Source organism: Anabrus simplex, chromosome 2, assembly GCF_040414725.1.
Source record: "Anabrus simplex isolate iqAnaSimp1 chromosome 2, ASM4041472v1, whole genome shotgun sequence".
Taxonomy (NCBI): Eukaryota; Metazoa; Arthropoda; class Insecta; order Orthoptera; family Tettigoniidae; genus Anabrus; species Anabrus simplex.
The window spans coordinates 363,563,784-363,590,091 of NC_090266.1; the positions used below are offsets into that span (position 1 = coordinate 363,563,784).

General features: G+C 41.5%; 1 protein-coding gene across 3 annotated transcripts in view; it reads left to right on the forward strand.

Moving 5' to 3' along the window:
* Window positions 1–26,308, forward strand: part of LOC136862834 (alpha-tubulin N-acetyltransferase) — a 237,271-nt gene that overhangs the window by 6,253 nt on the left and 204,710 nt on the right. For all 3 annotated transcript variants that reach the window (XM_067139103.2, XM_067139104.2, XM_067139102.2), the window contains exon 2: window positions 21,077–21,226. In XM_067139103.2, the coding sequence (XP_066995204.2) occupies window positions 21,077–21,226 (150 nt within the window). The remainder of the gene's footprint in view (window positions 1–21,076; window positions 21,227–26,308) is intronic.

Below are 26,308 nucleotides of genomic sequence, written 5' to 3' on the forward strand. Positions count from 1 at the left end.
GAACAGTCGTATATGTGCTCCCCGAAGGCTGAATGCCGATTATATCTGATCATGTTTTTGTATTCTTTGTATCTTGTGTGGAAATTAAGTTTTGTTAGACCTATGTGGCATTGCAGTTAGGTTCTTGGCACTTGAGTTCATATACTCCTGACTTTGAGAAAGGGTCTTTTTTGTTTAGGTTGCACTTGCTGATGTGCCTCTGTAGTGTGTTGTTCATTCAGAAAAATATTTGCTATTATCCCTGAGCCCATGGCTAACCCTTCTTTGTGACAATAGATTTTTTTGTTAAAAGCAAAGCAATTTGGTGTAGTGTTGTTCTAAGAAGGCTAATAATTTCTTTGGTTTCTTGTAGATAAGTGTTTTCTTGAAGATTTTCAATAATTTTAATGGCTTCATCTATTGGTATGTTGGTGTACATGTTAGTGAAAAGGATATCATATGTGTGCTCTTTGTTATTTTCAGTTTGTACACCAGTTTGTAGGCCGCAGAGAGCTTGGTTCCAAGCACTCACCTGGCCTCCTCCTTACCAACCTAGGGCCATCACTGGCACCAAGACAGAAACTGTTCTCATCTGAGAATACAATAGATCTCCACTCTACCCTCCATTGAGCTCTAGCTTGAAACTATTGAAGTCACAGGTGGCAGTGATTCGTAGTTAGTAGCATAATTGCTACAAGATGTCTGGTTTGGAGCTGTCGCGCAAGTAATCAGTTTTTTACAGTCCACCGTGTCTCTGTGGTGCCAGCTGAGGCCCTAATGGCTGCTTCAGATGCAGTATGATCCAGCACAGTCAAGCGGCAAGTACGGCGGTCTTCGCTCTCTGTAGTGGCCTGTGTGCGGCCAGACCCCAGTCTTCTTGAGGCAGTGCCTTCCTGTGACCATTATTGCCAACACTGATTCACTGTGAATATATCCCTGTTAAGTTTTTTTGCAGTATCGTGGAAAGAACAGCCAACTTCTTGTAGTCGTATTACACAACCTCGTTCAAATTAAGTAAGCTGTAAATATTGCCTTCTTCATCTCCTTAAAGGCATGTGTGACTCACACCTACCTCACAGCATCAACACTGGGCGATAACTAATGCTTACAAAGTGTATTTAAAGGAAACTTGTTTTGCAAGGTGATAGTGGCGCTACTAGCTCCACTTGCCTTCAACTAGCGCAAATTTGAATAGGTGTCATCTTTCAGATGTGCAAACATGCGTTGTGAATTTTGTTTATCTGGCAGAACTCTTTCTTGGTGTTTGGATTTCATTTTCTGCCAGTGTATAACTAGAAATGTTATCACTAGGATTTTGTCACACACCTAGTCTCATTAATCAACTGACTCATACTAAAGATGGGGTCTTCTGTTGATCTGCCATTTCTAAAGCCATATTGCTCCTCTTCCTTGGGCCGATGACCTTCGATGTTAGGCCCCTTTAAACAACAAGCATCATCATCATCATCATCATCAGCTCCTCTTCTAACTGTCCTTTCAAGTTTTCCCTCGGTCCCCTTTTTATTATCCTTATCTATTATTTTTGCAGTTTACGATAAGTGTGTGTGTGTGGTTCCTCTATTGTTATCTTGTAATTTCCTGCCCCTGTTCTTAAACTCTTGTATTATAATGCCTTTCCCAATTCTTCTGGCACATGTTTCTGTATCCATATGCACTTACCAGTTTATACAGCTGTTATTGACAAGCAGGTCCAGCTGCTTTCATTATCCTCACATTTATTTCATCTATCCCAGTGGACACCAACCAGATTACATGATCAAACACTGGCTAGGTAGTGACTCAAGGCCACATGCCTCACTTAGTCATGGTAATTGTTTTTGTTGTAAGAAAGAACATTTTCCCAGCCACTTTTCTCATTTTCGTTCTTCTGACTGCTAGTCCCCCCTTTCTCTTCTTCTAGGTCCACACCCTGTACTTGCAGAATCTTTTCTACACAATTTTCCACATATAATAGTTTATCAACATATTATTTCCAGCTTTAATGTATCTTTTCTATCCTCCTCTTTCACCAGCTTGGTGTATACTCTTCTTTCCTCTTATGAGTCCATACAGCATCCTTTTACTCCTCCCCCTCTCTCATGAGAGTTCCTCCCAACTTTCCTTCAGCTACCACTTTTTTTTTTTTTTTTTTTTTTTTTGGCATCACCTTTTACTTTCCTGATACAGTATTTCCTTATGCTTTCTTCTGTTTGTCTCTGTTCCATTCTTGTTATGCTTTCTCTTTCCTCCCTATGCTTCCTTCACCTTCTCATTCCACCACGGTGTCTCCTTTTCTTTTACTCTTGCTGATGTTCGGCCAGAGATGTTCTTTCCAAAGTTTACAAATGCCTGTTTAAGAGTGGATCATGCCTCATCCACACTTTCCAATTCTCAGCAGTGTTATATGTTAGATCTCCTGGAAATGCTCCTGTACATCGTCTTTTAATTTTCATACTTCAGTTTTCTTCTCTCTTGTCTCCTTTATTCTTTCCACTTTTCCCCACTTTCATCCTTGCTACATCTACTGGATGGTCTCCATCAAATGCTTCTCCTGGAAGAGCTGTTATGTCCAATTACAGAGTGTTTTATTTTTCAACCAAGAAATTATCCATTACTGTCTTTATCCTTCTCACCTCAGCTATATCTTGCCCAAAGTCAAATAATTTCTTTCATAAAATCTAATAATTTTTTTCTCCATTTCTTTTTTCACATCTGTGAGGTCCAATTACTGCTTCCTTCCCTAGCCTTTCAATTCTCACTTTAGCATTTAAGTCGCTCATCACTGTCACTTCCACATCAGTAATTTCTCTTTTAGTTTTCTCTAGGACTCAGTTTCTGGTATGGGGTATGTATGCTTGTATCAAATCTTTCATTCCATTCTCCATTCACATCCGAACTTTGATTATCCCATTTTTTATGCGATCCACCATTTCCACATACTCTTCAAGGGCTCCTTTAATTATCACTCCCACTCCATTTCTTCCTTTTTTTTTTTTTTTGCACCTCTCCAGTATAGTGTGTATCCTTTGCTGGTTTTATTTCTTTCCCCTTCCACTTTATTTCACTCATTGTCATTATTGCTGCACCCTCATTCTCTGTAATATCAATGCTCTACTCATTGTTCCCTGTCAGGGTCATCCCATTGATAATCACCACATTCATAGTGTTGGTTACAGGTTGCCCTTTTATTTCCCCCCAGCACCCTGAGAACTGTGCAACACCTGCAGGGTATGCCTTAACCATTTCCGAGGCCAGTTTCATTGTACTATCATAAGTATAGGCTGTTACAGTAAAACGTCCTTTAACTGAAATGCCTTTTTAAAAGTATATTTGTTCAGTTTTCAAAAGAAGTGGAAAGGATGGTAAAAAAAACTCCATTGTCATAAGGCAGCAGGAATAGATGAAATTAGACCTGAAATGGTGAAGTATAGTGGGAAGGCAGGGATGAAATGGCTTCATAGAGTAGTAAAATTAGCGTGGAGTGTTGGTAAGGTACCTTCAGATTGGACAAAAGCAGTAATTGCACCTATCTATAAGCAAGGGAACAGGAAGTATTGCAACAACTATCAAGGTATTTCATTGATCAGTATACCCGGCAAGGTGTTTACTGGCGTTATTGAAGGGAAGATTTGATCAGTGGTTGATAGCAAGTTGGTTGAAAATCAGTGTGGTTTCATACCACAGAGGGACTGTCAGGATCAGCTTTTCAGTATGCGCCAGGTAATTGAAAATGCTACGAGAGAAACAGGCAGTTATGTTCGTTTTGTAGATTTAGAGAAGGCATATGACAGATTACTGAGGGAAAAGAAGTTTGCCATACTGGGGGACTGTGGGATTAAGGGTTAATTATTAAAACTTATCTAAGTAATCTATGTTGACAATTGGGCTGTGGTGAGAATTTATGGTAGGATGAGTTCTGAGTTCAAGTAGCCTACTTACAGGGGTTAGACAGGGCTGTAATCTTTCACCTTTGTAGTTCATATCTTAGAAGTGAAGCTTCCACAGTGTATAGAATTATTAAGTTCCTTTTCCAGATTCAACGGTGTTGTTGTTTTCCGTACATTCTGTACAGTTTGCTGACGTTTCGAATATATTGCATTATGCTTCGTCAAGGCGACTGAAATACCCCTACTCGATCTGAGGTAATCAGTCTCCCAGGCCCTTGCCAGCTAAATTAACCAATGATGGTTAAAATTCCCGACCCTGACGGGAATCGAACCCGGGGCCCCTGTAACCAAAGGCCAGCACGCTAACCATTTAGCCATGGAGCCGGGCTCAAAATAAGGGGGTAAAGGCTAAATTAGGAATGAACTCCATTGATAAGCTGGACCAGCTTCAGTGGTAGGGTCATGTGATATGAATGGGGGAGGTCAGGTTATCTAGGAGAATACGGGCCTCTTTCTTGGAAGGGTAGGAGAAGTAGGGGGAGACCATGACGATGATGATTAGACTCAGTTTCAAATGAATTAAAGATGAGAGGAATAGAACTAAACAAGACGACAGAACTAGTTACAAATAGAGGATTGTGGCAGTGTTTAAATTCACAGAGGCATGGAGACTGAATGCTGAAGGACATAACTCTATAATGAAGTATGTATTGAATAAGGTGGAACCAGAATTATTTCCTATCAAGGTTGTTATATGATATTGGTATCAGTATGAAACAGCGAATATGAGATTTATCAGTTGCTGTCACAGTTCTTACACCGTAGCTCATTTGATGGTTCATGATAGGTCAGTGCATTTAAATCCTGACCAGCATGAATAATACTTACAGGACTTAGGTACCCATGGGTTCATATACATCATCATCATCATCATCATCATCATGTGTCCCACTCCAGTTACCCGGGTGTGGTTAACAAGCGTCCTCCACTCCTTTCGGTCCTTCCACTTTCCCTGCTCCGTTACTTTCGCTACATCCAATCCAGCTTCTCTAATGTCCTTCCAAATCTGATCCATCCACCTTCTCTTCGGTCTTCCGGCTGGTCTCTTTCCCTTAACTTCTCTTTCTTATTCCCTTCTTGCTATCTGTTCCTTTCTCATTCTTTTTACATGTCCGAACCATCTCATTCTTGCTTTCTGTATGTTCTCTACTAATGGTTCTATATGTAGCTCTTCTCTGATTTTAATACTTTGAATTGTATCTCTTCTTGTTACCTAACTTTGAATCTGTTTTAAGTGATTTTCCATTTCAACTCCTGGAAGTTATTTAATGTTGTCATCACTTTTTCCAATCCCAGTTCTTGGCTCAGTTGCAAATTCACACACCAGAGCAGACACTGCTTTTACACACATTAGTCAAGATTCACTTCGTAGGCATTGAGCAAGTTGGCCATGCGGTTAGGGGTGCGGAGGTGTTAACTTGCATTCGGGAGATAGTGGGTTTGAATCCCAATGTCAGCAGCCCTGAAGATGGTTTCTAACCAATACCATTGATCGTTTGAAATTAAACCAGAGTTTTTTTATTTAGTAATAACATGAACAAACAAATGAGGTTAAAGCACATAATAAGGAGAGCAATTGTTAACGTGTCTTGTCAAGAAAATAATGTTCTGTCTTAGGAACCGTTACATATCCTTGTTTCCTTTACCTGTTACTATATGGCAGTAGGCTCAAGATTCGTATGTATTGTGTGCCTTGGCTGTACAGTTAGTGAATAATTCAAATAAGGCAGACCCTGGCTAGCAAATGAAGCACATTTGAAGACATTTAATTCTCTCTAAAACTACCTGTCAGATTTTAAATGTAATCACACGCGTGAATTTTCACTGTTTCTTATATTATTGAGCAATTTGATTGAAAGCTTGCTTTTTACTGTCAGCATTTCAATAGAGTGATAGAAGAGTTTAATGCTAGTGTTATTGGTGTTATTTAGTAGTCCAGCAAGGGAAAGTTCAAAGGAATTTGGCAAACGTCGGCACACATTTCAAAATGAAACCAGTGTTAATTTTGATGCTAGAAATGCATGGGTTGCACCTCATTGAGTTGCTGGCGATTGTGGAGACAATGGAATGTAAACTTGTCTGTCTGGAAATTTTGGATGCAGTTTGCAAATAAAACTGTACGACATCTTGTAAAGAAATCTGGTCTGTAAAGTGTGGGCAGTCGTAAGCATGTGAAAGATGTTGGTAGTGTAGGTTTGCCATAAGGTGTAACATTGAAACTCACTCTTATATTCAAATACTATCCTATTAAGTCCGTACTTGTAGAGAAGTTATCTTTTTGTAATCCTTTGTAACATGTTATAGATTTGCCCTAGAAAATGTGGAAAAGACACTCATGTATATTACAAGGTTAATTATCAACATGAACTGTGATCAATGTACTGTAGTTACATTGAGTGAAGTGTGAATTCAGTGTTTGTTTCTACAAACCTTCATAGAACTTCAGTATTGTGCCCCAGGTCCTAATATATAACTTAAGATGTGGAATCTTAAAAATCTTACTACGTATGATGTGTAGCTGAAAGAAGTGTTCATTGTGACTGCTGAGGACCTACCAACCCACCCTAAGAAGTAACTTGACTTATAAAGTAAAATGTAAAACAGATACAACACTAGGAGGAAAGCAGCTCTGAGTGCAGTAGGATGCCTGGTGTGAGTTGACCGTGAGGGGTGTCAGGTGATTTGGGCGCAACATCATAGGGAGTTGTTTCCATCTCGAACACAATCAGTCCATTTCATCTGACCAGAAATTTCCCCCTTTCAGTTCACATCAAGTGGTGAATGTTACAAAAAATTTGCTGTCTCATTTATTAATCGAGAAACTTCAAGATACCATTGTATTAGGATAATTTTCCAGGTGGTATTTTATGAATACCACATCTTTTACATCAAGAGATGTCAAGTAGTGACAGTGAAAAAAAAAACCCAAAGACTCTTTAGATATTTAGACCTTTCATCTTGTCAAGGACAAGTGGTTTTTAATATGCCTGGTTGATTGTATTTTACTTATGTAACCTGTGTTTTTGTGCACATTTTAACTATAAATCAAGATCTCGGCTGAAGATGTTTTCTATGAAAAACTAAACATGTACCGACTAATTTTAAAATAAATTGTTATTTTAATCTAAGAAAAATTTTAAGATTTTAAAGTGGAGGAAAGGTGGATCTTTTCAAACTTACAAGTTGGAATTTGTTATATATAATACAGTAATGCCACCATGGACCAAGATGAAATTAATTATTTGTAATAGTAACATTATGCTATGCATTTTGTTGCAACATTGAAGATGATATGTGCAGTGATAAATGTGCTCATTGTTACACTGCATTGTGAATCAAACACTTCATTTCAAAAGCCCCATCTTCATTGTGACATTGACCGAAGATGTACGGAGACGTGCCTCGTCCATATCAGTGCTTGTGTGTGCAGTAGGTAAGTAATCGCCTTTTATTGATCATATATTGATCATGTAATTCTATTTTATTGCGTGCTTCAGTCATATGCAACATTGCAACCAAATGTCGTAATGCTTTCCGGTCATTTTCAACGTTGCTACCAAATGTTATGGTACGTTACTAACCACAACTACCTGAAGTTACTTGTTTGATCAAAAGCAGGAAAGGACCCTACAATTGTTTTCAGCTACCATGTTTGAGCTTTCCTATCAATTTTCATGCAATTTGGAGCTTTCAAACACAGATACTTCCCTCATGAGTGACAATAGGTAATAGTATTTATCCAGGTGGAGTGGTGATGACATTTTAACATCTTTAAAGGCAATCAGACATGGAATAAGCTTACTAACATAAAATAGAAGAAAGAAAATCGTCAAGGAAATAATTGTACTGGAGATAGGAAATCATAGGAGGACATAGAAAAATGTTGAAAACGTTAGGCAACAGGGATGCTATTCCTGGAAATCAATAATACCTTGTATTATGGTAGTTGAAAAAACTGCGGGGTCCTTTCCTGCATAAAATGACACATTTGATCAAACAAGTAACTTCAGATAGTTGTGGTTAGTAACGTCTCACAACATTTGGGGTTGCAACGTTGAAAGCGTAAAAAAGATCTGCTTTCTACGGAAGCTGAATTGAAATCTCTAAAGACACATGGTTGCTACAGAATTTGGAATAAAATTGTCTAAAATATTAGGGGTTGGGACAAGCACCATTAGGGATTGAAAAATAACGTTTAGAAATAATCACTACAGAACAATGTCAAAATTTAGTAGTATATAGGAACTGTGTTCTACATGAAATAACACAGCACAGGCATAATTTGAATGAGTATGGTGGGCATTAGATCCTTCAGTTCAAGTGTTCTGCTGAATAATGAAGTTCTACCATCAAAATCACTACCCCCTTTGGATGGGACGCAGATGAAGAATACACCCACAGTATCCCCTGCCTGTCGTAAGAGGTGAGTAAAAGGGGCGACCTGGGCGCGGACATGGATCGCGGTTTGGTATCGTGTTGGACCCCCTGTGGATGTGAGGGGGCTGAATACATTCACATGTAATCCCTGTCTGTCGTAGAAAGTGACTAAAAGGGTCATGTGGCCATCGGTACCCTCTTGATTATAAATTTTTTTTAAGGGTTAGTTGTGGACCAATTCAAAATTCTTGATGTGCGTGCTGCTCGGAGATTGGGCCTCTTACGTGTGCGATTACACTCAAAAGCCCACTCATGACCCCGAGAACCCTGCGGGTGGGAGCGCCATTTTCCCGTGCAGCAGTATCCGCCAGACAACACAGGTTCCCGCACAGCCGAATGCCAGAAGGACATAGTATTATTAATTGTTTATTATTTTTTCTCTAGATTTATTACTCTGTACACACTATGGGGTACATGCTATTGCGGGTGATTGGAGGAAGGGAGTCGTAGTGCTCATTGCCTTAGTCATTCCGTATTAGGCATCGTCTAACATCGGACTCCGGGCAATACCTAAGACGAGCACTGCGCTCCAAGCATATCGGTTGCTGAAGTGCACAAAACCTTGAATCTGGTTTGTGGAGTTATCTTCCACCGTGATCTTGTTCTGAACACTGACGATGAATTGATGGATGACATGAAGCACCGTGGTGTGACACGCCCGGTGCATCACTCGCAAAGTCAATGGTAAAGACGTTGCCACAGGTGCGTTCATAGTCTCCTTCAAATTGTCAGTGTTACCAGAGAAAGTCAAGGTAACTATCTATTGTTGCGATGTGGGCCGTACATCCCACCTTGTATGCGATGCTATCACTGCCAAAGATTCGGACACATGGTATGTCTTTGTTCGAATCCATCTATATGTGGTACGTGTGGAAGAGAAGCTCACGGCGCAGAAAGCTTTCCATATAGGTGCGCTAACTACCCTGGTCTATATTCTCCTGGAGATTGGAACTGTCCAGTATACCTGAGTGAGAAGATGATCCAGGAGATCAAGACCCTGGATGATCTTTCCTACCAGGAAGTGTGCTGTAAGTTTAATTCTCTGAATGCCCCGGCTAAGACATTAGACTTCAGCATGATTGCACGGTCTCTCCCGAGTTCATCATTTACAACTGCAACACCTTCCCAGAAGATCGCTGCGCCCAAGGCGACAGTTGCTCCTGTGAGCAATGCCGCAAAGGGAAAAAGCTCGAAGGCAGGTTCATCCCAGCCTTCGACTACAAACAAGTCTGTGCCGGCTAAGAAACCTACGCCGGCACAGCAGGGGAAGAAGACGTCTCCTTCCGAAAAGAGGTCAGCGAAAGCCGCGCCTAAGCAGGCAGAGGCGACGTCGTCGACCAGGGCTGGGAAATGACTCCACCTGCAGGGTCTGAATCTGCGTCAGCAGAATTTCCTCTTGGGAAACCTGCGCGCTCCCCTCTTAGGAATACGTGAAAGAAGTTCAAGGCGTGTATCACCTCATCTGGTGACAAGATGATGCACATGGAGAATTTATCTCCATCTTCAGATGGGGATGTGAGTGTAGGTTAAGTAGCATCTCGCTGCTTACTTACTTACTTACTTAATCTGGTCTTCTTGTACCATGGAGGTGTCGAGGATACGAGAGATCTCCATCAACTCCTATCTCCGGTAATGGCAACGGCCTCTCGTACAGAGAGTCCCCTCTCCTGCAGTGCTTCTCTAATCCCCTCCTCCCATGTCTTCCGTGGTCTTCCTCGAGCCTTCCTTCCTTCCACTCTCACCTCCCTCATTAACCTCGGCAAGCGGTCTGTCGACATTCGGTGGACATGGCCAAACCATCTCAGTTGATATTCTTGGATGGTTTTCTCCAGTGGCTTCATATTCAATACTTTCCGGATGGCTGTATTTCTGATCCTGTCTCTCCTGGTTTTGTTCTCTACTTTCCGGAGGTACCTCATCTCTGCCACCTGGATTCTGCTCTTGGTTCTTTCTGTTAGCACCCAGGATTCGCAGCCATAGGTCAATGTGGGAATAAAGGTGGATTTGTAAACGGCTAATTTTGTGCCCTTTGAGATCTCCTTGTTGAGGAAGTTTGTTCGGATGGCATTAAACAAGCGCCCTGCTGTTCATATTCTTTCTGTTATTTCCTCCTCCATCTTCCCGTCTGAGCTGATGATTGAGCCAAGATACTTGAACTTGGTGACTTGCTCTAGTGGTTTACTATCGACCATAATACAGTGTCTCTCCTCATTCCTGCTGATAACCATAGTCTGTGTCTTGTCCACATTCACCTCCATACCTTTTTCCTTAAGCTCTTCCACCCATACATTGATGTTGTGCTGCAGGTTTTGTTCGCTGGAGGCAACAACAATCAGGTCATCAGCAAATGCCAGGTCAGAAAATCGTACTGGCGCATGAGATAATTACCGACCGTCAATTTCTTGATTCTCTCATGACACAGCTTCATAATATGGTCGAGGTATACGATGAAAAGAAGAGGGCTAAGACTGCAGCCCTGCCGGACTCCTTGTCTCGTAGTGAACTCTGCTGACCTCACATTTCCTGTCCGCACGTAATTCCGACAGTTCTTATACAGACTCATGATTGAACTGCAAAGTGACTTGCTAACTCCATACTCCTTTAGGACTTTCCAGAGTTTGGACCTCGAGACTCTGTCAAATGCCTGTTTCAGGTCAATGAAGGCAGCATGAAGGGTCTTGTTCTTCTCCAGTAGCTTTGCACTGGCCATCCTAACAGTAAATATGAGATCTTGCGTGCTTCTATTTGGGCGGAAGCCACACTGGGCTTCTTCAAGTTTAGCCTCTACATCCTTTCTTAATCTAGTCTCCAGGATCTTTGAGAAGACCTTCCCAGGCACTGATAACAAGGATATGCCACGGTGATTACTGCACCCTCGATTGTCTCCTTTCTTGAAGATGGGGGCGATGACTGCTACCTCCCAACCTCTAGGTACCTTTTTTGTTCTCCAGGCCTCCACCATAATCTTGAATAGAGAGTTTTCTGCTTTCTTTCCTAAGTTCTTAATTATTTCTGGGGCGATTCCATCATGTCCTTGGGCCTTCCCATTCTTGAGTTGTTTAATAGCCAACTGCATTTCATTTATCCTTAAGTCCTCTCCTTCTTCTTGTTCTCCTTCTCCCCCCGTCTACTCTCTTTCCTCACTTGACCATGGGCTGCCTTCTTATTTCCATTCAGTAAATCATTAAAAAATTCTTTCCATCTCTCCATTATTTCTCTTCTGTTAAGATTTTCCCTTCCTTATCTTTTATAAACTTTAGAGGGCATTGTTTCTCCTTTCTCATGTTTTTCAGTGCTCTATAGAACAGCTTCTGGTTCTCTTTATAATTTTTCTCCATTCTTTGTCCGAATTCTTCCCAAAACTGTCTTTTCGCTCTTTTCATTAGGTCTTTAACCTTTCTTCTTTGTTCCTTATACATCTCATGGTCCTCAGCATCCTTGCTTCTTAAGTATTTCTTCCACATTTCCTTTTTCTTTCTTACTTCTTCCTTGATATCATCATTCCACCAGCTTGTTCTTTTCTTGTACTCCCCCACCTTTGTTGTTCCACATACTTTACTTGCCACTTCTAATAGTATCTTCTTGAACATGTTCCACTTTCCCTCCAGGTCCATTTCCTCGATCCTCTCCTCTATCCTCTGACACAAGAACTTCAGAAACAAGATTCAAGAATGGAAATTCCACATGGATAGAATTCTAACGGTCAGCATACGATTAGATCCAGAGATGGAGCTGATGACATTTATTGTGGTTTACGGAGTGAACGACGATGTAAGAAAGGAGGAGAAGGATAGGTTCCACGAAGAACTCCAGAATGTGGTGGATGACACTCGAGGGGACATCATTGTATTAGGAGATCTCAACGGCAGAGTCGGAAACCAGCCAGAGGGAAGTGGCGGAGCTGTTGGTCGGCATGGTGAGCCTGTGGTTAACAAGAATGGTGAGAGAATTGTTGATTTCTGCGTTGCCAATAATCTCGTTGCAGTGAACACCATGTTCCCGCATAAGATGATACATATGTACACGAGGGAGGAACCCAGCCGAGATGAGCGCTCCATCATAGATTATGTGTTAGTGAAGAGAGATCACCTACAGAAGGTGACAGATTGTCGAGTATACCGTGGCTACGAAATAGGAAGTGACCATTTTCTCTTGATAACAACAATGGAAACAACAGCAAAGGTAAAGAGGAAACAACCTAAGAACAAGAAGCAAGAAAAGATTAAGGTGTACATCTCGCTACTACTAACCTAAACCTCAGAAGTCCACACCCACACTTTGGCACTGTTTCAATGGAATTGTAACCGGTTATGATGGGTGTTTTGTTGAGCTGTGCCAGCTCATTAGTGAGTATTCGGCGAGTATAGTCTGCATTCAGGAAACAAATCTCAGACCAGGTCATCATACGGTCTTGAGAAATTTTCGACTATACTTGACAGAACGACATTATGCTAACCGGGCTTACGGTGGGGTTGGCATTTTCATCAGTTCTGATACCTACAACAAAGAGATTCAATTAAGATCCCCGGTGGAAGCTGTAGCAGTTCGCATTCCGCTGCCTGTCATATCAACAGTGTGTAATGTTTATTTTTCACCAGGCCAGCCTCTTAATATAAATGATGTCACTGATCTTATAGATCAGCTTCCACCTGCCCTTCCTCTTATTGGGTGATTTAAACGCCCATCACCCTATATGGGGCTCTAAAATGCCTTGCCTCAGGGGACGTAAGTCTATGCAGCCGAATGTTGGTTTCGCTGTTTCAGTGGAATGCATGTGATGATCTCTGTGACAGTGACCCTTTTCCCATTGTTCTTACTTTATTGGAACAGAAATATGTCGAGCCTCCCCCCTCGATGGATTCTTAAACATGCTTATTGGCTACTAGCTGTCTTTAACGACGTGACTAAGCGGACTGTAGACAGCGATATAACTTACATGACATAAGTTATTCTTGCTGCTGCTGAGGAGTCCATTCCATCGTTTTCAGGGACTCCTTGCCGAAAACTCGTTCCTTGGTGAAACGAAGAAATTGCAGCAGCTATCAAAGAATGCCACCCCACTCATAAACACTATCATAGGCCGCATACTGTGGCCAATTTGGTAACATTTAGAAAACTCTGTGCTAAGGTGCGAGTTCTTATTTGGCAGAGTAAGAAAGCTTCGTGGGAGAGATGTGTCATCTATGACGTCATATACATAGTCATCTCAAGTGTGGACTAAACTTCGACATATTTCGGGTATACGTGGATCATCTTCAGTACCGGAAATTTCCATTGTAGGCAGTATCGTCACTGAGCCACTCTCGATTGCTAATCATCTAGCCAGTCATTTCGCGGATGTGTCTGGCTCCGGGAATTACCATTGTGATTTCCTCGCTCTGAAGCAGGAGGCAGAACGTCATCACCTCAGTTTTCCCACTCATGTTTCAGAGGACTATAATGTGCCCTTTACAGAGTGGGAACTCCGCAGCGCCTTCGCGCTTTGCAAGGACATGTCTCCCAGATCAGATAATGTCCATAACCAGATGTTGAAACACCTTAGTGAGGATAGTCTGTTATATCTCCTTCGTGTGTTCAATCAAATCTGGATAGAGGGTGAGTTTCAATCTCAGTGGTGAGAGGGCATAGTAATTCCTGTCCTCAAGTCTGACAAAAATCCTAAGTATGCAGGAAGTTACAGACCTATTTGTTTTACTGTTTGTGTAAGCTATTTGAGAGGATGGAAAATCGCCGAATTGTGTGGTGTCTGGAGGAACAAGGACTTTTGTTCGAGTACCATTGTGGTTAGGCATACACTCGCTCGACCACCGACAACTTGGTACGGCTGGAGATATCTATCCAGGATGCATTTCTCCGCATTTGGTGGCGCTGTTTTCTTTGACTTAGAAAAGGCCTATAACACCACATGGCGATATGGTATCCTTTCAGTCCTGCATCAGTGGAGATCCTGAGGTAACTTGCTGGTATTTATTGCAAATTTTTTGTGCCTCTGTCTATTCCATGTTCAAGTATGGAGGGCATATTCGCAATATCACGTTCAGGAAAATGGAGTCCCACAGGGATCGGTCGTCACTCTGTTCGCGATTGCCATAAACGGTATTGTCCCTTTTGCTGGTTCAGCAATAATACCGTTGCTATATGTGGACGATATTGCTCTGTGTTATAGCTCGCACAATATGGCTGTCGCAGAGGGACAATTACAGCAAACTATTAGGAAAATGGAACAGTGGACTTAAGAACATGGCTCTCAGTTTTCAACCTCAAAGATCTCTGTTGTACACTTTTGCTGGTAGTGCACTCTTCACTCGCATCCTGAGCTTTATTTAGGGAACCTCACTCTTCCTGTAGTTGACACTTACCGATTTCTTGGGCTCCTTTTTGATAGCAAATTGTCATGGGAGCCACACGTGGGGTAGTTATCAATCACTATCAATCACTACTGATCTGCATTTAGGGCAGTTGCCCAGGTGGCAGATTCCCTATCTGTTGTTTTCCTAGCCTTTTCTTAAATGATCGCAAAGAAATCGGAAAGTTATTGAACATTTCCCTTGGTAAGTTATTCCAATCCTTAACTCCCCTTCCTATAAACGAATATTAAAAGTGCAATGGAGTAGGAAGTTGAATATTTTGCTCTTAGCAGCAGTAATTGGGGGGGCTGACTGTACGGTGCTCTTGCGTTTCTATAAAAACAAACCCCATGGCACTACAGCCCTTGAAGGGCCTTGGCCTACCAAGCGACCGCTGCTCAGCCTGAAGGCCTGCAGATTACAAGGTGTCATGTGGTCAGCACGACGAATCCTCTCGGCCGTTATCCTTGGCTTTCTAGACCGGGACCGCTATCTCACCGTCAGATAGCTCCTCAGTTCTAATCACGTAGGCTGAGTGGACCTCCAACCAGCCCTCAGGTTCAGGTAAAAATCCCTGTCCTGGCCGAGAATCGAACCCGGGGCCTCTGGGTAAAAGGCAGGCACGCTACCCGTACACCACAGGGCTGGCTCCTGCGTTTTTACAGGGCACATATTTTATCCAGGTTAGACTATGGCAGTGCAGCATATGGATCAGCAAGGCAAAGTGTCCTTGTGAAACTGATAGTATCCACCACAGTGAGGTTAAGTTGGCAACAGGAGCTTTTCGCACAAGCTCCATTGCTAGCCTACTTGCTGAATCTGGTGTGCCGCCTTTACACCTGAGACGCCAGCAAATGCTTCTGTCCTATGCTGCAAATTTGCGACAGAGGCCACTTCACCCAAGCTATCCTTGCGTATTCCACAATGGAAACCATCGGCTGTACGCTGCTTATCCTTGAGCAACGCAGCCGGTTGGAATGTGCTTGGATAGCAGTCACAGATTGTTTGATGAACCTTTGGTTGCCTGTCTTGTCAGACGAGCAAGTGGGGTACCTCCATGGATAATACAACGACCTGAAATAATTCTGGATCTGCACACTGGCGCGAAGGAAAACACGGACCCTTCGATTTATAGGAGGCTCTTCCTGTCCGTTGTTGGCCGGTATCCAGATTCAGTCGTCGTTTACATGGATGTTTCGAGGGCAGAAACGAAAGTGGGCTGTGCATTTGTTTTCGACCATAACAGGTTTCTTTTTCCCTTACCAGAAGTGTAGTGTGTACACAGCAGAGCTCTATGGTATCTGTGGAGCTCTGCAGTACACGCTGTCTGATGAGCGCCGGCACTTTCTGCTGTGTACCGACACCTTGAGCTCACTACAATCTATTGATACATGTCTCCCTCGGCACCCTTTGGTGCAGGAGATCTACGACCTGCTGGCCAGGTGTTTGGATACCAGCATCAGAATCACGTTTATGTGGCTCCCAAGCCACGTGGGTGTAGAGGGAACCGAGTTAGCTGATAAGGCTTCCAAGGAGGCTGTTACATTGCTCCTGTTGCCTTACAAGGTTTCAGCAGCTGAGACATTTGGTTATGTCCCATTGGGAGATGGAGTGGCAGGCCACTCCAGTTCCAGAAGCAGCTGAGAGCGATGAAAGGTACAACGAAGGTGTGGAGGACTTCTCTCTGGGCTTCTCGGAGGGAGGCAGTGGTATTTTGTAGTCTTCAGATCGGCCATGGTATAGCAACACACTCTTATTTACTGAAAGGAGAAACCCCTCCGGTTTTTACTTGCGGCGATCATCTTACCATGGTACACGTCCTTATGAAGTGCATGGACCTCGTTGATCTGCGCCGTAGTCTAAAGCTCCCGAGTACCATCTCCCTCATCTTGCAAGATGACGAGCAGTCAGCTGACCTCGTCATCCGTTTTATGAGGGATAGTGGTTTGTTTTATCGCATATAAACATAGTGTTTTGCATTAGTCTTTGTGGTATTGTTCACTATGTTTTATTAATTTGACTCTATTTTAGTCTGTGTTTGTGTATTTTAATGTTTTTAAAAAATAGTAATTTTCATGATACATTATTGCATTTTAACGCAATGTCTTATTCTACCGTCATCTATCATTTCACCGAAAATATGGCATTGCGAATTAGATCCACTGATTATTTAAAATTCACAATCATTTTTCATCTTTGTTTGTGTTACGGAGTATCGTGGATGTGCAGAGGTGAAAGAAGGTGCGGGGGTGAACAGGTCCCAAAATACGAAATTAAAGTTAAGATAAAATTTAACAAGGTTATATTTTCTTTTAAAGATTAAGAAATAACAAATAGAACAGGTACTCAGTAGCCGAAACACAATTCGAAAATGTACAATTACAATGATTACAGGATTTGGGGCTCCGAGAGCCAGACACCTAATTCTTGAGCTATAAGCCCAGCCTTACGATATACAGAATTCAACAAAGGGGCAGAAGACCCCAATCATGCCCAGGAGCACTTGCTCCCAATTACACAGTAAAGCCTCCTCGAGGCGCGCAGAAAACACAATTTTAGAAAGAGCAACCCGCTCTTAAGTTCCATCCTATCAAAGGCCACACCAAACTCCACTTTTAAGTTGTCCTCCCAGGACATGAAAACAGGGGTAAAATACCCAACCTACTGAGGCCTATTAAGTAAAGAAACAGGTTAATTACCTGGCCTCTAAAATACCAACTTGAGAGGAGGCGAAGCTGCATTCCTAATATATTTTGTTTAAAACCTACTTGGCACTAGGCCGTTAATGCAAGGGCTAATCCCATACTAAAGAGGTGACTTATATGAGAAGACAATTTACATTACGCTAGAATGGAAGAAACGGTTGAGAAAATAAGTTCACCTCAAAGCAATATGAGTGGGAGCTCGAGAGGGTTAAGCACTCTCTATCCCAATTTATAGTTTAAACAGATAGAATTGATACCGAGTGTCTTTACATTTTAGGGAAAGTTACATGGTAAAAGGCTTCGGACCTGCCCCGAGAGTTAAACTGCTGAGCTAGCAAGAAAAGAAGTTATTAAACGGCCATTACCTTGTGGATGAACTGCTGCCCGAAGAAAGAGGCGCTTCCCGCCCCCTGCTACGTACTTTACACACTGAAAGATGTTACTGAAGTGGCACGGAGACCCGAAAATCAGCAGTTTATATACCCTCGTGGAAAGTTCGAGGCGTTTCAGGAATGAGAACACCCGCCCACAATCCTTTATTGGTTAATAACGAAAACCCCTACACTAGATGAGGAAGAAACACATTATTGGTGGAAAATTAATTACAGAAATTCCTGATTGGACAAATTCAAAACAAGGGGAAAGAAAGGGTTAATATTGCCAACTTAAATAAGGACTGAAAGAAATTTAACAAAGAACAAACTTTTGAACCCAAAATTTCTCCAAAAACACAGTTATTTCACTTCGCACTAGGGTGCACCATTGTAGTTCTTCAGTAGTGTCCTCTAGAAGAGAATGTTCACACTTCTTACTACCGGCAAAACAAAAATACATCGAAAATGACACTGTTCAGAACACTTCAAAATTTACAAGTAGTGACATCTTCTGAAAAACTTGAGAATTAGCACTGTAGTTAAAGTTCAGGCTTCCTTCAGTAGGAGAGTTTCAACTGGCGCAAATTTTAAATTAGCGGCGCGGAGGTGTACCGCCTGGTACAGACCTCCCCCCCCCCCCCCCCCCAAAGTTCCTCCAAGGGGTGACACATCAAATTTGTTTGAAAACAAGGTTCAAGTTATGATGTTGATATTGAAGTTAATTGCAGAAGTATTTATCAACAATGGGGCAGAGGTTGTTTGAGCTCCAACGGTTTTCCTATTGGCGTCTCCCTTAGGAGGCTCTTCCTTGCTATCTACATTCACCGTGGTGGGTTGATCAGTTTTGGGAGGAACTTCCCCAGTTAACAATTGGGTAACCTTACTGGACAATTCAGAAAGATTTTCGAGAACCACACTAGCTTCCTTCCTCTGAACGTCATTCAACTTCAGAGACAACAGATCATTAACTCTGTTAGAAAAATGAAATAACCTGGCTTGCACACGTTTAATTTGATTAGGAGAAGGATCATTTTCTTCAAAAAAACTAACTACAGATGCTAGCTCAGTAGTATTGTCAGTGATCGTGGAAAGAGAGTCGTCAATTTCTTTCTCTCCCAAAGTGGGGATGGAAATGGGCAAATCAAGGGACTCTCTAAGCTTATTTGTGTCTACCGCAACCGTGCCTCCAGATTGCACATTTCTAATAGTTAATTCATAGATCAACTCCTCCTTGCGCAAATAGTTAAGATGGAGAACATCGCGAGGGCCAGGCATGATGACAGAACAATTTTGAAAAAGGAAAAATCAAAAAATCCCAGCAACTGAGAAAATTGTTAGAGTTCGAAAACAAGGCAATGTTTAGCCGTCAAAAGGGGCTAAATTGAGACCCATTCAACCAAGCTCTGCTACCACTTGTTACGGAGTATCGTGGATGTGCAGAGGTGAAAGAAGGTACGGGGGTGAACAGGTCCCAAAATACGAAATTAAAGTTAAGATAAAATTTAACAAGGTTATATTTTCTTTTAAAGATTAAGAAATAACAAATAGAACAGGTACTCAGTAGCCGAAACACAATTCGAAAATGTACAATTACAATGATTACAGGATTTGGGGCTCCGAGAGCCAGACACCTAATTCTTGAGCTATAAGCCCAGCCTTACGATATACAGAATTCAACAAAGGGGCAGAAGACCCCAATCATGCCCAGGAGCACTTGCTCCCAATTACACAGTAAAGCCTCCTCGAGGCGCGCAGAAAACACAATTTTAGAAAGAGCAACCCGCTCTTAAGTTCCATCCTATCAAAGGCCACACCAAACTCCACTTTTAAGTTGTCCTCCCAGGACATGAAAACAGGGGTAAAATACCCAACCTACTGAGGCCTATTAAGTAAAGAAACAGGTTAATTACCTGGCCTCTAAAATACCAACTTGAGAGGAGGCGAAGCTGCACTCCTAATACATTTTGTTTAAAACCTACTTGGCACTAGGCCGTTAATGCAAGGGCTAATCCCATACTAAAGAGGTGACTTATATGAGAAGACAATTTACATTACGCTAGAATGGAAGAAACGGTTGAGAAAATAAGTTCACCTCAAAGCAATATGAGTGGGAGCTCGAGAGGGTTAAGCACTCTCTATCCCAATTTATAGTTTAAACAGATAGAATTGATACCGAGTGTCTTTACATTTTAAGGGAAAGTTACATGGTAAAAGGCTTCGGACCTGCCCCGAGAGTTAAACTGCTGAGCTAGCAAGAAAAGAAGTTATTAAACGGCCATTACCTTGTGGATGAACTGCTGCCCGAAGAAAGAGGCGCTTTCCGCCCCCTGCTACGTACTTTACACACTGAAAGATGTTACTGAAGTGGCACGGAGACCCGAAAATCAGCAGTTTATATACCCTCGTGGAAAGTTCGAGGCGTTTCAGGAATGAGAACACCCGCCCACAATCCTTTATTGGTTAATAACGAAAACCCCTACACTAGATGAAGAAGAAACACATTATTGGTGGAAAATTAATTACAGAAATTCCTGATTGGACAAATTCAAAACAAGGGGAAAGAAAGGGTTAATATTGCCAACTTAAATAAGGACTGAAAGAAATTTAACAAAGAACAAACTTTTGAACCCAAAATTTCTCCAAAAACACAGTTATTTCACTTCGCACTAGGGTGCACCATTGTAGTTCTTCAGTAGTGTCCTCTAGAAGAGAATGTTCACACTTCTTACTACCGGCAAAACAAAAATACATCGAAAATGACACTGTTCAGAACACTTCAAAATTTACAAGTAGTGACATCTTCTGAAAAACTTGAGAATTAGCACTGTAGTTAAAGTTCAGGCTTCCTTCAGTAGGAGAGTTTCAACTGGCGCAAATTTTAAATTAGCGGCGCGGAGGTGTACCGCCCGGTACAGTTTGTATTAAATTCTAGCCAGTGGATACTTTTAAAAATTTTAATTATCATATTGTGTCGTCCATCTCATACCATTAGGGGCCGATGACCTTAGATGTTAGGCCCCTTTAAACAGTAAGCATCATCATAGTCATCATCATCATCATTAGAAACAATGGTGGTGAATGGTTTTTACTTTGTAAGATGTATATTTCTTGGGAGTTCTCATGTAGAGTTTAAATGTATTAGGGCATGCTCATAATTTCATGAAGTCCTTAAACATAACCTTTAGAAAAAATGTTAAATGCTATTGCAGGATTTAACTTTTGTTCTTATATTATAGTAATAAAGTATGAAACCAGAAAGTGTGTGACATTTTGATTTTTTATTACAGGACATTTATCGCAAGGATATCAGAGATCCTGGACAGAATGGGGCGAGCTTCTGCAGTAGCACAAGACTTGCGGAATCCTATCACTACAGCTGAACGCCTACGTAATTTTGATCATAGGGTTTACTTTTTGACAGATCCTCATGATAATGGGTATGTTGAACTTTCCATTTGGAACATGCTTTGTTTTGTAAGGTGGTTAATTGTGGAGTAAATTTGATTAAAGGATCACAGCTCTGTCAGTCATTTTTCAGTATGGTACAGTTGCATACTTAAGACAAAGTTCCAGAGCTGGAATGACCAGGCCGCAGGCAGCCGTGAACACTCCTCTGCCATTATTCCATAAAATATGCACACTGGTCATTCCAATCAGTGCCTCAGAGTAGGAATTGAATAGCTCGAATGCTATGATGAACCAGAGTGTTACGTACCAGTAGTATCAGAAAATTCTTGAATCAGAGGAATGGGATGCTAAAGAAGAAAGTTACCTAACTCCCAGTCTAATTCCTGCCAATATTCAGGCAGGCTGTTACACTCGGTACGACTGGGCGAGTTGGCCATGTGGTTAGGAGCGCACAGCTGTGAGCGTGCATTCGGATGACACTGAACCCCACTGTCGGCAGCCCTGAAGATGGTATTCAGTGGTTTCCCATTTTCACACCAGGCAAATGGTTAGACATATAGATAGATAAATGTCTTTATTGGCATAGGTAAGGCCATTGGGCCTTCTCTTACACTAAACCAATTAGTATGCATTAAAGTCGTAAGTAATACCACTGTAATTAATACTAGAAAACACAATTTAAACACAATCAAAATATAATTGAAATAAAATTCCACCACAGTGAGATGTACATACAACAGCAGCAGCAATAATAATAATAATAATAATAATAATAATAATAATAGCTAGTAATGATATTGTAGTAGCACGATCACTGAAGGGCCAGAAATGCACAGGTCACTCGCATCTTGCTGTACCTCTTAATGCTCTTTTAAATGACACTGTAGTTGTTATTCCTCTGACGTCGTCCAGTAAACGATTCCATTCTCATGCGGCAAACACCGAGAATGAGCTGTTGTATGCGGCAGTTCGATGGTGAGGGATGATGAGCAGGTTGGATGTTTGAGCCCTTGCATGTCTGTCATGAACATTTGAGAAGTAATGGAAATGCGAAAAAAAGGTAAGATGGGGAAGATGTAGTAACAACTTGATGGAGGAGAGACAAAGTATGATGGTTACGACGAACATGGAGTCGCGACCACTCTGATTTTAGGAAATATGGTGACACGTGGTCATATTTTCTTAAATTGCATATATATCTCACACATGCATTTTGAGCGCGCTGTAGCCTTAGGGAAAATTGCGGCCTCACATCATTGAAAACAACATCACAATAGTCAAAATGTGGCATTACAAGAGCCTCAATTAATTCCTTTTTAAGCTTTATTGGAAATATATGTTTATATAAAGAATGTAATGCTGAGTAAACTTTTTGACAGATATGTAAGACGTGGAGACCAAGTCATGCATTCGTCCATGATAACACAGAGATTCTTAACTTGTGATACAAAAGGAATTGGAACATCCTGAAGGATTACTCTTGGCAACGGACGTTTAGTTTTCCTCGTTATTTGACTTTGATGGCCAAGAAGGATTACTTGCGCCTTTGTAGGGTTCAATTTCAAGCCTGTAAGTCAAAGTTTAGTAAGTCGATATTTTCCTGGAGGTCTCGTGCTGTAGAGTCTGTGTAGAGTTGAAGATCGTCAGCGTACATATGGTAATTGCAGTGTTTTAAATTCGATGATATGTCATTCACAAAGAGTGCGAAAAGAAGAGGACCAAGTACAGAGCCTTGAGGGACTCCTTTGTTCACGTGGCGCCATGAGGAAACGATTCCATTATTACCTTTCACACATTGTTGACGTCCGTGAAGATAAGAATGCATGCAAGCAATCGTACTCTGAGAAAAATGTAGAGCCTTCAGTTTTACAAGTAAAATGTCAATGTCTACGCTGTCAAAAGCTTTACTGTAATCTAGTAGTACCAGAACTGTGAATCGTCCTCTATCTATTGCTTGTCTGACATCCTCAGTCACTTTAAGTAAGGCTGTAGTTGTACTATGTCCTTGTCGGAAACCGGACTGGAGAGGATTAAGGAGATTGTGCGTTCGAAAGTACTCAGACATTTGTGTATGGACTACATATTCTAAGATTTTGGATAAAACTGATGAAATACAGATTGGACGATAGTCTCCCTCGTTCGAAGGCGTTTTACTTTTCGGAAGAGGTAGCACAATAGCCTTCTTCCAAAGAGTTGGATATGTGGAGTATAGAAGAGAGAAATTGATTATATGAGTTAAGGTTGGTAATATACAATCAAGGATTAGTTTGACCATGTCAGTCCCAATGTCATCAATTCCTTTTGATTTCGTGCTTATTCTGAGGACTGCTTTTCTGACTTGGAGGGGCGTCACGTGACTGAAATAGAATTTCTCTCTGTCAGGGGTAGGGTGTGTAGGCTACCGTAATAATTCATAAGTCTCTGTTTGTCGTCAGGTCGTACTGCGGAGCAATTAGCAGTAAAGTACTCGTTAAGAGTCTCGAGAGGTACTGTAATTTCTTCTCTGTTCTTGTTCTTCGTAAGTCCAAGCTTATTAATAGATTTCCAAAATGACATCGATGTTCTACCGTCAGACGTGATTAAACTGTAAGCATGTCACAGTTTAGCATTTCGTATTTGTTCTGTTGTCTTATTTCGTAACTTCCTATATTCGTCAAGTTTTGTACGGTAGGGTCATTTTTGTACTGTCTGTGAGCGCAGTCTCTTTGTTTCATTAGTTGTCTAATTTTGTCATTTAACCACGGGGAGGGTGCTTTCGATATTTTCGCTCGCTGCTTTGGGGCATGCTTGTCAAATAGTTCCGTTACTTTGCTGTTAAAGGAGTCAACTTTGTCGTCTAGATTGTTATAGTTCATTATGTCATGCCAGGGTATTTTGCCTGCGTCCTCTAAGAGTCTATCTTTATTTATGATTTTCAGTGGTCGATAGGTGATAAATTTCTGGGAGGGTTTCGGTGGCCGGAGGTTATACGAGATGTATATTGCGTCGTGTGCAGATATACCAGGTACAGAGGTTTGACCAACATTGAGAACTCTGTCTGAGTTGCTAGTAACTATAAGATCTAATAGTGTGTGCGAATGAGATGTATGGTGAGTCGGAGAGAGTGGTAAGATTTCCAAATTACAGGCTTGAAACAATGTTCTGAGTCGTGTGGATTCGGAAGAAGTTGCATCAGTTAAGTCGGTATTAAAGTCTCCCATAATTATTGTGTTAGGGTAGTCTGGCAGTAGCTTAGTTAAGTCAGCTTCGAAATCTTCTAAGTGACCTGTATTCGGAGGTTTGTAAACTACTCGTACAAGGGCTTTAATCCCGTTCGTTGTTATTTCTACAAACATGTATTTTGGTTTCCTCTGATACCTGCCTGGTGAATGACCTAACAACTCAGGTTTGAGGCTGGTTAGGAAATAGCCACATTCCCCTCCACCCCGTTTGTGAGTGCAGTCATTTCTCAGAAGCGAGTAGCCTTCAAGATGACACAAAGAAGACTGGCTATTATCTGTTAACCATGACTCGGACACTAGCAGGACATGGAAAACAGATGTAGTGAATACTTCTACAATCTTGTCCATTCGGTTGGCTGCTAATATACTTTGTGCGTTTATGTGACAGACGTGTAGAGCTCTGGGATGTTGCGAGATGAAATTCTTGAGGATACTAGCGGTACTTTGGTGAAGGTTTGCGCTAGAGTGTGAGGGGAGTGGGGACAGCGGAAGGGCGGGAGTGGGTAGCTGGTCTGAGGCGACATGAGGTAGCTGTTGAAATTGACTAGTGACGTCAGAGGGATTTGTTTTGTCACTTGTAACTCTTGCCAACTTGGAATGATGAGAGTTAACATAATGTACAGATAAACACAAAGGGCTAGGAGGAATTTAACATTAAATGAAGTAGTGAGGTGCAGGAATATAATCAACTGTGCCTAGAATTATCTATTATTTTCAAGTGCGACTAAATTAAGGGCGTTGTGTCTAAATTAACAAAATTAAAATTAAAAGTATTTAAAAACTAAAGTTGTTAAATAAAGAAATAAGAAAGCAAATTCAATTATTTAGTAAAATATATAGATAAATACTGTAGTTGCAAAAAGAAATTTTAACTAAGCTAAATGAAAGTAAATGATAATTCACTAAACTATTCTAAGATAAAATTTAATGATCTTGAGAGAAATAAATATGGACTAATCTAAGAATATAAACAGTTCGGTGCACTCAGTTCAGTGTATTGTTACATTTAGCTGCTGTCACTGTCCTTAGGAATGTCACTCAGCCGGTTAATTCTAATTTTACTGCCATCTGGTTTCTTAATAATGATGTCTCCACTCGAGATCCAACAATTGCTCTGATTAAAGCGGAGAATAGCAGCCTTAAGAATTGACAATCTGGTGGAGGTTAGATCCTCGCGAATTTATGCTTATTGCGAAACACTTCCTGCCTTGTTTGATGTGATGTGAATTTGACAATGATTGGCTGAGGTTTCCCTGGTGATTTAGGTCCGACTCGGTGACTCCTGTCAATGTCTTGCAAATGCATGTTCACACCTATCTCCCTAAAAACATTTACTGCAAGTTCGTCTGTATTTTCACTTACACTTTCCTGTACCCCAAAAATTCTAACATTAGCTCTTCTACTGTATTGTTCCAGTGAGTCGCATCTTGCAGCAAAGTCTTCCCTCATCTCGCGGATTTCTGTATTCCTGCTCTCGAGTTTTGCGTTCAATTCTGCCACAATTTCAGAATTGAACTGGAGAGATTTTTCTAATTCCTTTATGACGAATTCTGTCACACGCTCCGATATGGCGGCTACTATTTTTTCAAGGAACTTACCAGAGCTGATGGTTTTGTTTAGTATCCTGGTGACTGCCTCTTCAACAGGGCACTGCTGCGGTTGGCACTACTGCTCGGGTCACTGGTGTTGCGCTTGCTGCGGCCCATATTGCCTGAGAAGTCGCTACTTAATATTGATGAACTGATTGTTACAATGACTGATACTCGCTGGTTTGACTCAACACTGTATCACACACTCGTGTACCACTTATTATATAGCTCCCTTTAGAATAACACCTTCTAGTTCACTTAAACTGAGGAGCCGGTCTTACACACGTCCCTCACCCATGAG